We start from the raw sequence: 12,076 nt of genomic DNA, 5'->3' as shown, positions 1-12,076 counted from the left end.
GTCTCCGCCTCTCTCTGTGCGTCTCTTATGATTAAAATAAATAAAATCACCCAGTCGCCCCCACCCCCCGCCCTCCTCCCCTTCCACCACCCCCAGTTCGCTTCCCAGAGTTAGTAGTCTCTCATGTTCTGTCTCCTTTTCTGATATTTCCCACTTATTTTTTTCTCCTTTCCCCTTTATTCCCTTTCACTATTTTTTTATATTCCCCAAATGAATGAGCACTGGGTGTTATTTTATGTTGACAAATTGAACACCAATAAAAAAAATAAATTTATTTAAAAAAAGTAAATAAAATCTTAAAAAAAATTCATTTAGAAAGTAAAGTCAAGACCATAACTCCATCGAAAGGCAGAAACGCTGGCAGGCTCCTGTGGGGAGTTATGCTTGTAGGCACGCACGTGATCCTTTAAGGAAAGTTTTAGTCTGAATCCATTCGTAAAGCACATCTCATGCATACATAAGGATTGGGGCGCAGGAACGTCCGTGATTTCATAAATATTTCTTGCTCTACTGAAGCAAACGGAAATCGTGGAATTGAGTTTGGAATATGAGTATACTGTGTATATTACGGATCAAACCCCGAAGTAGCTTGAGTTTCTCTTTACCTGCTGCAGACATTTTATTGGAAACATAACACGCATCTTTTTTTTATAAATTTATTTTTTATTGGTGTTCAATTTGCCAACATATAGCATAACACCCAGTGCTCATCCCGTCAAGTGCCCCCCTCAGTGCCCGTCACCCATTCACCCCCAACCCCTGCCCTCCTCCCCTTCCATCACCCCTAGTTCGTTTCCCAGAGTTAGGGGTCTCATGCATAACATGCCTCTTAACAGTGAGCATCCTTCATGATAGAAGGAGATTCTCAGCCATTGGCAAGTGGCTAATACGTGACTCGGTTTATATGACCCATCGCACTTCAGGTAGCCCGTGCGTGATAGCACGCACCAAACATCAGGAACACATAGGCTGACGTGAACCTCCACTTTCTGTACCATCAACCAGTGTAGACGGTCAAGAGACACTCTTTTTTTTTTTTTTTTGTCCTTTAAGAGACAAATACTCTTAACGCCCTGGCTGACAAAAGCAAGAGAAACCACGTCTGTCACTTGCAATCGATGCTCTGGGTAACTCGGACTAGTAGAACCAGTGGTCCTTTAGCCACTTTTAATTCCTGATGCCTGAGCATTCTTATATTTAACGACAAAATAAATTCTAGAGAACGTGCGTCACTCTTTTAAACTTACAGATTTTTAGTTATTTCCAGCTTACATTTTAAGGGCTCATATCTCAAATCATTCCCCGTCGATCCTTACGCCAACAGGAATTCTTGCCAAGTCTGCTCAGTACGAGGTTTGTGATCTTTGAAACCAACTGCTTTCACTTGGTGTTCAATGGCTGTAAACTGCCCAGAAAGGTCAATTTTTCTGTCTTGGCTTTAATCCTCACAAACTCCCCCTCTGATCTTCCAGGAACTTAAAATGCAGAAACCTCGTTGAGATAACATTAACACGCTGAAAATTTTAGCTCATTTCCCCCAACCACCTTGCCTTTCAAAGTCAGGAAATGTGAAAGTTCAAGTTCTCAGAGCCATACGAACACCACAGACCCAGGCTGGTGTGTTTTGCATGATTTGTCACAATTAGAGGCATCCTGGAGTTTATATCAAGTGCACACGCTACGTGTTCTCTGGCCGATATGAGGTGAGCCGGTGAAGTCAGGCTTTTAGAAACACTTGCTTTTGCTTTCTCTCTCTACATTCTTGCACAAGTCACGTTAACCTCACTTTTCTCATCTGTAAAATATGTACCACATACAATTGTTGTAGTATTAGCTTCAATAAGTGAAAGTGCCTTTAATGAGCTCTCGGCATTTCCAAAAATAAGGTTATATTTGTTGTCTGTCCGAGGAAAGGAGTATCGATGTGTTTTGAGGGTGAATTACCGGATGTACGGTAGCTCACGTATTCATTCTTATTCTAATATTGATTAGATTGGTATTTTGTATTTTAGACGTTGTTAAGGAATAACTGGGCTTTTAAAAAAAAATATTCTTCGGTCGAGTCCAGGAGAGGCTGATCTGTGCTGTGGAGTGGGTAGAAACGAGCCTTTGTAATGTTCAGTGGTTTTAGTGCCGAGCAGATCTCTACATTTCTTGAGGTTTTGTGGGGAGAAGAGGTATTAGCAATACAGTGACCTTATATTTAAAGTATCAGTAAAACCTCCTTGTTTTATTCTCTCTCTCTCTGTCTTTCTGGGCATGATTTCTTCCGTTTAGCTGATGCCTTCTGTACATCCAGCTTGCTCTTTCTCTCATTTACGGTTTTCTTTGCTTTAATCATTAAAAAGCGATTTTGCAAGATCAATTTTCTTTGCTTTAATCATTAGAAAGCAATTTTGCAAGATCAAAATGAGGTAGACCCTTGGAGGTAGGCCCTTGGAGGTAAACCCTTGGAGGTAGACCCTTGGAGGTAGGCCCTTGGAGATAGACTCTTGGAGGTAGACCCTTGGAGGTGGGCCCTTGGAGGTGGGCCCTTGGAGGTAGGCCCTTGGAGGTAGGCCCTTGGAGGTAGACCCTTGGAGGTGGGCCCTTGGAGGTAGACCCTTAGAGGTAGACCCTTAGAGGTGGGCCCTTGGAGGTAGACCCTTGGAGGTGGGCTCTTGGAGGTAGACCCTTGGAGGTAGGCCCTTGGAGGTGGGCCCTTGGAGGTAGACCCTTGGAGGTAAGCCCTTGGAGGTAGACCCTTGGAGGTGGGCCCTTGGAGGTAGACCCTTGGAGGTGGGCCCTTGGAGGTAGACCCTTGGAGGTGGGCCCTTGGAGGTAGACCCTTGGAGGTGGGCCCTTGGAGGTAGACCCTTGGAGGTGGGCCCTTGGAAGTAGACCCTTGGAGGTGGGCCCTTGGAGGTAGACCCTTGGAGGTAGGCCCTTGGAGGTAGACCCTTGGAGGTGGGCCCTTGGAGGTAGACTCTTGGAGGTGGGCCCTTGGAGGTAGACCCTTGGAGGTAGGCTCTTGGAGGTAGACCCTTGGAGGTAGGCCCTTGGAGGTAGACCCTTGGAGGTAGACCCTTGGAGGTAGGCCCTTGGAGGTAGACCCTTGGAGGTGGGCCCTTGGAGGTGGGCCCTTGGAGGTAGACCCTTGGAGGTAGACCCTTGGAGGTGGGCCCTTGGAGGTAGACCCTTGGAGGTAGACCCTTGGAGGTGGGCCCTTGGAGGTAGACTCTTGGAGGTGGGCCCTTGGAGGTAGACCCTTGGAGATGGGCCCTTGGAGGTAGACCCTTGGAGGTAGGCCCTTGGAGGTAGACCCTTGGAGGTAGACTCTTGGAGGTGGGCCCTTGGAGGTAGACCCTTGGAGGTAGAGGCCCTTGCAGCTGTGATCCTATTTCCAGACAGATGGGTCCTCACTTGAGCATGTGCACACACACACACGTGCACACGCTCACACGTGCCTCCCGAGGACCTTGCAGCCCGTAGAAATAGGCAGGAAAGGTCCACTGAGTGTCTCATCAGAGCTCACCTACTTTTTGGCCTTGCACGGTGGCCTCCTTGTTCTGCCAGCGTTCAGCTGTTCCTTGTGAAAGGATGTGACAGTGGAGGAGAAAGCAGGTTTTGTTGGGTTTGTTTCTACAGTGACCCTATGTGGCAAAGTGGAAAGCACAATACACACCACGTGTGTGCTTTAATTTCCCCCGATTAAAAAAAGAAAAATGTTCAAGTGTGGGAAATATAAAGGGTGGGAAGTCGTTGACGTGGACGTGTACACCGGCGCCTGCTTCGTGCTGCGTGGGCCCTCCTGCCTCCCGGGGGAGGTGAGGCTTCCCGGTGCTGGGGGGGCCTGGGGCCTGCCGAGTCCGCCCAGGGGAGGCAGCGGTGTGATCCGAACCCGCCTTCCAGAGCCCAGGCTCCCTGGCTCAGGTGTCACATCCCACCCGATGTTTTTTTTTTAACCTTTAAGCGTTCCTTTCTCAGGAGTTGAAAATCTAAGAGTGCTTTGCCTTTCCTGTCCTTCCTTCCTTGCCTTCGTGTGCAACACACGGGTGCGCCTGCACACGCACACAGGCGTACACACACGTCTGTGTCAGGGTCTCCCGGCCCTCGCTGTCAGCACGGCCTGGTCGGATGTGCTGGCCTTGGGGTAAGCGCGGCCACCCCGAAGGCAGGTGGCCAGGCCCCCGGGCCCCTGGGTCCCTGCTCAGACGTGCGGAGTCCTCCTCGCACAGGGCCGCCCCCGGTCCCACAGGGCAGGTCACGGCCTCCAGATTTGCAGTCTGGGAACAAGCTCAGGCCGTGGGCACCGCGGCTGGCCTTTGCCAGATGCCACCCGCATCCCTTCCGTGCCCTCGCCGACGGCCGGGGACGTCGGGTTAGGGTGCAGGGAGGCGGGGGCTCTGCAGGAGGGGCGGGCGGGGACGGGCGGGGACGGGTGTGCCCTGCGGCCCCTCTTCCCACCCGCGCAGCCGGGGAGGCGGGACAGGTGCAGCCGGAGGAGCCCCGCGGGCGTCGCCCCCAGAGCCCCCCGCTCGCCCTCCATGCGGAAGGGCAGGGGCAGAGCGGGAGCAGGAATGGGGAACCTGCGCTCATTGAAACAGGCTGTGGTGGGCTGGCGCCTGGGAGTGGCTTCTGCCTCGCGCCGCGTTGGGCAACCGGGCGGCCCGCGGGTATTTCCTGCCGAGGAGGAGGCAGCCGGACCGGGCCTGTGTCATCGGCTTCCCTGGAAGCAGCCCCGGCCCTGCCGCACACGGCTCTACCTGGAGGCGGCGTCTCTAGGCTCGGCTGCCTGCTGCGGCCTCGTGCCCTGTGTCCGGGAGTCAGGGGCGTGGGGGCCCCACCGTCCCTCGGCCCAGCCCGGGCCCTGCGGCTGCCGCCCTGACGGAGGGGACGGGCCGCGGGGCCGCGGGGGGAGCACCTCCCGGGCTCCCGGGCCCTCCACACCACAGCCCCGGCTCCGCAGGCCCACGGCCGCCCTGCTGACCCCGCGCCCATGCGCTCTGGCCCGGGGGACAGCGCTGCACGTGGGCCCCAGGGCCCCCGACGGCACTTAGGGCGCAGGTGTCACGGCGCGTGTGGTTTGGTGGAAAAGCCAGAGAGGGGAGGTGGTCCCCACGCCCGGGGCTCGGTCAGGCCTCGTCTGCCGTCGCCTTGCCAGAGCCTGCCGAGCCGCCGGCGCCTGGGCCTGCCGAGTCGTTCATCTGCAGGTTGTTTGTCCTTCCCGGTGCGTGTCCTCCCACACTGTGTGTCCTTCCACACCGGGGCGCGGAGCCTCGCAGCTCGACGTGAGGACCGGAGCTGAGATGGAGCGTGGCCCTCGGCGCCACTCGCCCATTTTCCCCGGCTGTCCCGGTGTTTGCTGTCACCCCGCAGACGGCACCGGGCTGGGGGGAGCGGGGCCCTGCTTGCTGGTGTTCCCGGTCGTGGGCAAGGGTCCTCGGGCCTGGGCCAGGACACTGGGGACTCCCGTTGCACCTACTGCCCTCGGGGCCGTCGTGTCTGGCTCACGGGCAACTGATTCGGCGCAGGCGTGACGCTTACGTCCAGGTTCCTCGCAGGAAACCTGAGGCAGAGACAGAGTTTTCTTTCTATCAGGAGGGGAAACCTTTCCCCGAGCCCCCGCCCCCCGTGGCCGGAGTCTGAGGGGGACCGACGTCCTGACGCCCCCGCTGCCTCCGACCTGCCGCGGGTTCAGGGCTCGGAGTCGCAGGAGGGCACCGCGTCTGCTGGTTGGGAAGCTGTGGCCGCCGAGCCGTCCCTCCCGCGGCGCGGGCCCCGCTCCCCAGGCCACCCAGGCTCCCGTTCGGGACCGGTGCTTGGGGCTCCTCTGTCACCACCGTGGGGGGAGTCACGGCGCCCGGGGTCACTTCGTCGGTTCCGGGAGCAGAAGGTGAGTGTGTGCCCCGGGCTGCTCGTGGAGTGGGCCCGCGCATCCCCGGCGTCCGAGCGGCCTGGCGCCCAGCCCCGGGTCACACGCGCGGGTGGCCGAGCAGGGTTGAAGCGTGTTTCCCGTTGGCTCGCGGCCCTGGGGCAGCTCCGGGGCGGCTGCTGGCAGGTGCGTGGGGCCTGCGGGTCACCGAAGCCCGCCCGTCCAGCGCTGGTGAGCCCGTGTGGCATGGTCACCTCCGTCGCTGGCGTGGCCGTGGCTGCTCCCCGCTCGGCCGACGTGCAAACCCCAGGGCCTCAGGGATGCACCCGAGCCGTCGGGCCCAGCCGGCCCCCGGGCTGCGCAGAATCCCCCCCCCCCCCAGCAGTCAGTGACCACTCTGTGATTAGGGATTCCTCGCAGAGAAATTCAGAAAATTCCAGAAGGCGGGCAGCCCTGCCCAGGCCTCGGCGCAGCGTGTGACAGACTCTAAAGCTGAGGCAGCTCCAGCCTCGGGCAGCGTGACCACGGGTTGGAAGCCGCAGGACTCGGAGACCTTTTCAAGAAACCTCAGGCGGATTTTTCTTTTCATCATACGTTGAGTAAAGTAGAGAGAGGTCACTTCTCTCTTTTTTCTCCTCCCACAGGACAAGACATTTCAAAGAAAGTATTAAGTTCATTCACGAGTGCCGACTCCGGGGCGAGGGCTGCCTTGTACACTGGTACGTACGCGTGTCCTGCGCGTGGCTCCGGGCTCCGCTCGGCCTGGCCCGCACCCGGGCCCCGAGCCGGGACTGTTCACGCCACCTCCTAACGGCCCCGTGCGCCCTCGGCTCGTGAGCGCGCCCCTCGTCCCACCCCTGCCTGTTTGATGGAAGAGAACCCTATGATTTTTTTTTTCGTTTTCGCTTAGGATTTTCTGTGGGGACTGTCGAGGCTACTGGATCACAGGATCCTCTTTTCTAGCCCGTGTCTATGATTGAGGCCCTCGGAGCAGCCTCCTGGGGAGGGCACAGATTTTGTGGGCTCATCCCTGCCACGTCAGTGCCCTTTCAGTCACTGTTTCTTCCCGGAGGGTTTTGGTCACTTGTATGGGTGTTTAGGTGGCATTAGCACAACACCTGAATGACCCTTTCTTCTCCATTCACAGATTGGGGCTTTTGTGTATGTTTAGCTTAGTACTTTGCTTTGAAAAGATCTGAATAGACTCTTAGAACGAAGAGTTTACGTGCAGCTCTCCACCCGCATTGAGCTATACGTCATGAGGATGTGAGCACATACGCAGTGCAGAGACAGCTCTTCCTACACACCTCACCCAGGGGCAATGCACATACAGTTCTTTGCACTGTCCTTGGCACATGGTAAGCTTTCACTGAACGTTAGCACTCATATTCTATTTTTTTCATTTAAAAATTTTTTTAAATAAATTTATTTTTTATTGGTGTTCAATTTGCCAACATATAGAATAACACCCAGTGCTCATCCCGTCAAGTGCCTCCCTCAGTGCCCATCACCCAGTCACCCCCACCCCCGCCCACCTCCCCTTCCACCACCCCTAGTTCGTTTCCCAGAGTTAGGAGTCTTTATGTTCTGTCACCCTTTCTGATATTTCCCACTTATTTTTTCTCCTTTTTTAAAGTGAGATACAGTTGGCATTAGTTTCAGGTGTATCTTATGGCGATTTGACAAATTGTATACGTTAAGAAATGCCCATTACCACTGGTGCTCATGCTCATCACTTAACTAATATGTCGAAGGAAGCAGCGGCCAACATCCTGAAGCCAGAGCTCTGCAGGCCGAGCGTGTTCCCTCTCTGTATGGAGTAAAACTCCATTTTGAATATTACTCAGCTACAAAAAAAAAAAAAAAAAAAAGATCTTGCCATTTACAGCAACACGGATAGATCTAGAGGTATTCTGCTAAGTGAAATACATCAGAAAGCAAATACCATTTGATTTCACTTACCTATGACATCTAAAACACAAAACACATGAATAAACAAACAAAAAACCAAAAGGCAAAACAACAACAATAAAAACAAAAGGCAGAACCAGACCTGTACGTGCAGAGAACAAACCGATGGTAGCCATATGGTTGGGGGGGATAAGAGGATGGGGAAAATGGGGGTAGGGTAGTGGGAGATGTAGGCTTCCAGTTATGGAATGAGTAAGTCCGCGTAGGGAGTACAGTCGGTGGTACGGTAACAGCGTTGTACGGTGGCAGATGGCAGCTGCGCTGAGGGCGAGCACGGTGTAATGTAAAACTTGTGGAACCACGGTGTTGAACACCTGAAGTTAATGTAAATTATGTGTCAGCTATAATCAGATTTTTTTAAAGACAATATTATGTTGTGAAATATATATATTTAAAGCTTAATCTTTTGAATTTCCTCAAAGAAGATACCATTTCAGGGGAAACTCTTTGAAAATGTAAAGTGATATCTCCAGGGCTGAGTTGCTGCTGAAGCTGGTAACGATCCTGTCATGACAGAGGCGATCCAGCGCATGATATCTAGAAGAGCCACTCGTGAAAACTGTTCCGAGGGCCTGTAGGGAGAGCAGGGGCAATAGATAGTTTGATTGCTTTAGAGAAAAATGGTGTTTGGTAGTTTCACGCAGTTCTTGACATTGTGTGATTTATTTAGTTATTTCTTTTTTTTTTTTTTTTTTAGTTATTTACTTTTGAAAAGAGTAGGACAACGTAACAAATTGTGGATTTTATGATATTCATGAGCATTTGCTTTAAAGCACTTTGTGGGGGTGCAGGTGGAGCCATGTAAGGGGATTTCTGGAATCCCGTGTCTGGGCTTCTGTGGCTCCTGGTGAATTAGAACCTCAGGTTTGCAGTCAAAGAGGATGTATTTTTTAAAACTCCCTCAGTATTTCTGACATAAATGCCTAATGAAGAGCCACGACCTGATGCAGAGAGCGGTTGTTTTATTATTATTATTAAAATTATCGTTTGAAGATGTGTAGCCCTGATATTCTAGGAATCTGTATTTCATATGGTTATATAAATCTGAAGATAGGCTTTTCTAAAAATGAGAAATCTGCTAAACTTCCCCATCCTAAACCGTTGCTAGAACACTCTAAATCTGACGCAGCACAGCCTTCTGTGACCACGTTAATTTGCATATGCATTTAAAATTGGCCCCTTACTCAGCCTGCGGGATATAATTAACCGTTACGGACCCCACGTCCCAGAGCACGTGGAATGTGCCCTCTCTTGTGCCCTGCTCAGTTGTTTCAAGAAGAACACAAACTATTTCATAAGAGCTTCTCTATTGGGTGGGTTTTCAGTTATAGATCTAGTCTTCTTTTATCTAAGAAACCCAGAAAAAAAAAAACAAAAAACAAAAAAAACCCAACCAAAACCATGAGGCTTCTAAAGTGCTGCAGGTTATAAATAGATGCATTGCAGGGTTCCCAGCCCCTTCACATTCCTTGGGGTGCTTTAGGTATTTTTTTCTATCCAGGGCAATGGGGGCTATCAGAAGAGGGGCCCATAGAGGATCCTAGAACTGAAGTGTGCAAAGCCGCGGGCAGTAGGAAATCTGTCAGTGATGAGGCTGCCACAGACACTCATGCCTGGGATTCTAGGGTGACAAAACGGAGAGAGGCTCCCCCGTGTCTGAGTGATCTCCTGGCTCGCTGGCCGCGCAGAAGCCAGGCCAGGAGGACCTTCTAAAGTGAGAGTCACAAAATGCCCCGCTCTCGCTGAGTCGGGAGATAGACCCGTGGACTGAAATCCCTTTTGCCCTGTGGGTTCTTTTGGCCCTTGCAGCCTGGCCGGCGTCTCCAGGAGCGTGACCCTGGTGATCGCGTACGTCATGACCGTCACCGACCTTGGCTGGGAGGACGCCCTGCACACCGTGCGTGCGGGCAGGTCCTGTGCCAACCCCAACCTGGGCTTCCAGAGACAACTCCAGGAATTTGAGAAGCATGAAGTCCACCAGGTAACCGTGCTCAGGGGACGTTGGTGGTGTGAGCGACAGCCCCCAGGAAGGTGCCTCAGTCTTTCTGTACGCGCCCAGAGTCATGGGGGCCGCGTTGGAGAGGTCCCCAGAGCACACCTGCTCCCAGGGTGCCCCACTTGCATCCCAGTTAGTCATCAGCGGCCCCTGCCCCACTTGCATCAAGTCATCACCGGTCATCGCGGTCATCAGCGGCCCTTGTGCGCCAGCTGCAGCTGCATGATATTACTTGACCTTCTTCGGGCCCCGTGTTCACTTCTGACCGTGTCCCTTTGGGTCGGGCACCGCTCCTGGCTCTGGCTTGCTCTCGTGTCCTCAGGCGAGATTTTTGTTGATGCGTGTGGCAAAGTCTGACTCTTAAGTACCCAGTAAAAATCTACAAAGTGCAGGTGTGCGGGTGCGTGTGTCCGCGTGCGTGTGACAGTTCGGTTTTCTTCCCACTCCTCCAGTTCCGGCAGTGGCTGAAGGAAGAATACGGAGAGAGCCCCTTGCGGGATGTCGAGGAAGCCAGAAGCATTCTGCGGAAATACAAGGAGCAGGGGCGGCTGGAGCCCCGGGCCGGCGCGCGGCGGTGGGGCCTGCAGAGCCCGCGCCCCCAGGCCCACGGCAGCCCCGCGACCGATGCCTAGGGCCCAGCCCTGCACCCCCAGGCCCATGGCAGCCCCGCGACCGTCACCCAGAGCCCAGCCCTGCACCCCCAGGCCCATGGCAGCCCCGCGACCGTCACCCAGAGCCCAGCCCTGCACCCTCAGGCCCACGGCAGCCCCGCGACCGATGCCCATAGCCTAGCCCTGCACCCCCAGGCCCATGGCAGCCCCACGACTGTCACCCAGGGCCCAGCCCCACACCCCCAGGCCTACGCAGCCCATGACCATGACCCAGAGCCCAGCCCCACACCCCCAGGCCCCAGCCTGCTCCTGCCCTGCCTGGGCCCCACCCCCGTGCACTCCCCATGCACCTGTGCCCGTGGGAGCCCCGAGTGTGCCCGTTGCTGGAGCAGTCACCACGTCCGCGCTGCCGGGCTCGGGCTCCCCTCCTCTCCCACCAGCCATGACCCCGTAGTCCAGGGCTGTGCAGCCGGGGCAGCCTGTGACCGGGAGGGGACAGGCCGCAGAGCGTCGGTGGTGCAGCTGGTCCGGGTGCCCGATGTGGCGCGGAGCTCCGAGCATCGCCCCAACCGCGGGCGGGTGTCTGGGCTCCGCTGCCTCGAGCAGGCCCCTGGGGTGCCCCAGTGCCCGGCCTGTACCCGGGGTCGCTCTCGGGCCTTGCGGCGCCGGGGGCCTCAGGCGGCACTTGCACGCACTCCAGGGCGCGGGAGGACGCGCACTCCTTAGGCACTGGGTCAGGTCTGCATTGGAAACACGTTTTAAAATGCCTGTGCATCTAGTAAGCACCTCTGTGTACGCTGTGGACCGGGCGTTTGACCTCAGCTACCTCATTAAATGTCTGAAAAGCTGTCTCGCTCCCGTGATCCACGCGTCGCTGAAAGTGTCCCGTCCTGATGCCTTCGAAGCAGAGGCCGAGGGCCCGGCGTCGCCGAGTTCGCGCCCGATCCTCAGGGTCCCGGCCCCAGCGGAGCCCCTGGGAGGGGTGGCCTTCCCGGGCTCGTGGGGACGTGCGTCCACCGCAGGCGGGTCCCTGCACACCCCGCAGGCCCCACGCACGCCGGGAAAGGAGGCACGGCCGCGGCCCTCTGTACCCGCAGCCGGAACACCTGGTCTGCAAAGTACAGTATTTTCTTGAACCAAAAAGACATGTGGACACGTTTACAGGAGGAGTCCCTGGGCCGTCGGCTGAGCGCTCGGACACGTCCACGAAGGGCCTGGAGTGTGATGCTTCCCGCGCAGCCACTGCCGGAATTGCGGGCTCCCCGGCCGCCCCGGTGTCCGCCCGCGGCTACAGGGGCTGCACCTTCATGCCGGGGGCGCTAGGGACAGTGGCTCAGCGTCACCAAGGGGGACAGCGTGGTCGTCGGCATGAACAGAGGGAACCCGGAGGAGGGGCTTGCGCTGTGCCTGCACCCGGGCGGGCACCGGCACGGCATCCGTGGGCACCTGCTGCCCTTGTCGGCAGCTTCGGCTTTTAATTTGGAGAAATGCAGGCGGGCTCGATTGCAGCCCGTTCCCTAAGCTTCCGTGTCTAAGTCCAGAGGAGGAGGAAGGCAGTTTGGGTTTGCAGCCCAAGGTGGCCGGGGCTCGACCGGGCGGGTGGGCGCAGCAGCCGCTCCACGCAGGCTCTGAGGGACCTGCCGA

General features: G+C 55.8%; 1 protein-coding gene across 4 annotated transcripts in view; it reads left to right on the top strand.

Annotated features, from left to right (window-relative positions):
• Window positions 1–11,285, top strand: part of DUSP22 (dual specificity phosphatase 22) — a 55,805-nt gene extending 44,520 nt beyond the window's left edge. For 3 of the 4 annotated variants that reach the window (XM_077886434.1, XM_077886436.1, XM_077886435.1), the window contains 3 exons: window positions 6,499–6,573; window positions 9,635–9,806; window positions 10,274–11,285. In XM_077886434.1, the coding sequence (XP_077742560.1) occupies window positions 6,499–6,573; window positions 9,635–9,806; window positions 10,274–10,453 (427 nt within the window). In that variant the 3' untranslated portion in view covers window positions 10,454–11,285. The remainder of the gene's footprint in view (window positions 1–6,498; window positions 6,574–9,634; window positions 9,807–10,273) is intronic. The other variant, XM_077886437.1, reaches the window with a different exon arrangement.
• The last annotated feature ends 791 nt before the right edge of the window (window positions 11,286–12,076 follow it).

This window comes from Canis aureus, chromosome 37 (assembly GCF_053574225.1).
Source record: "Canis aureus isolate CA01 chromosome 37, VMU_Caureus_v.1.0, whole genome shotgun sequence".
Lineage (NCBI taxonomy): Eukaryota > Metazoa > Chordata > Mammalia > Carnivora > Canidae > Canis > Canis aureus.
This window is presented reverse-complemented; position numbering and strand designations above follow the sequence as displayed.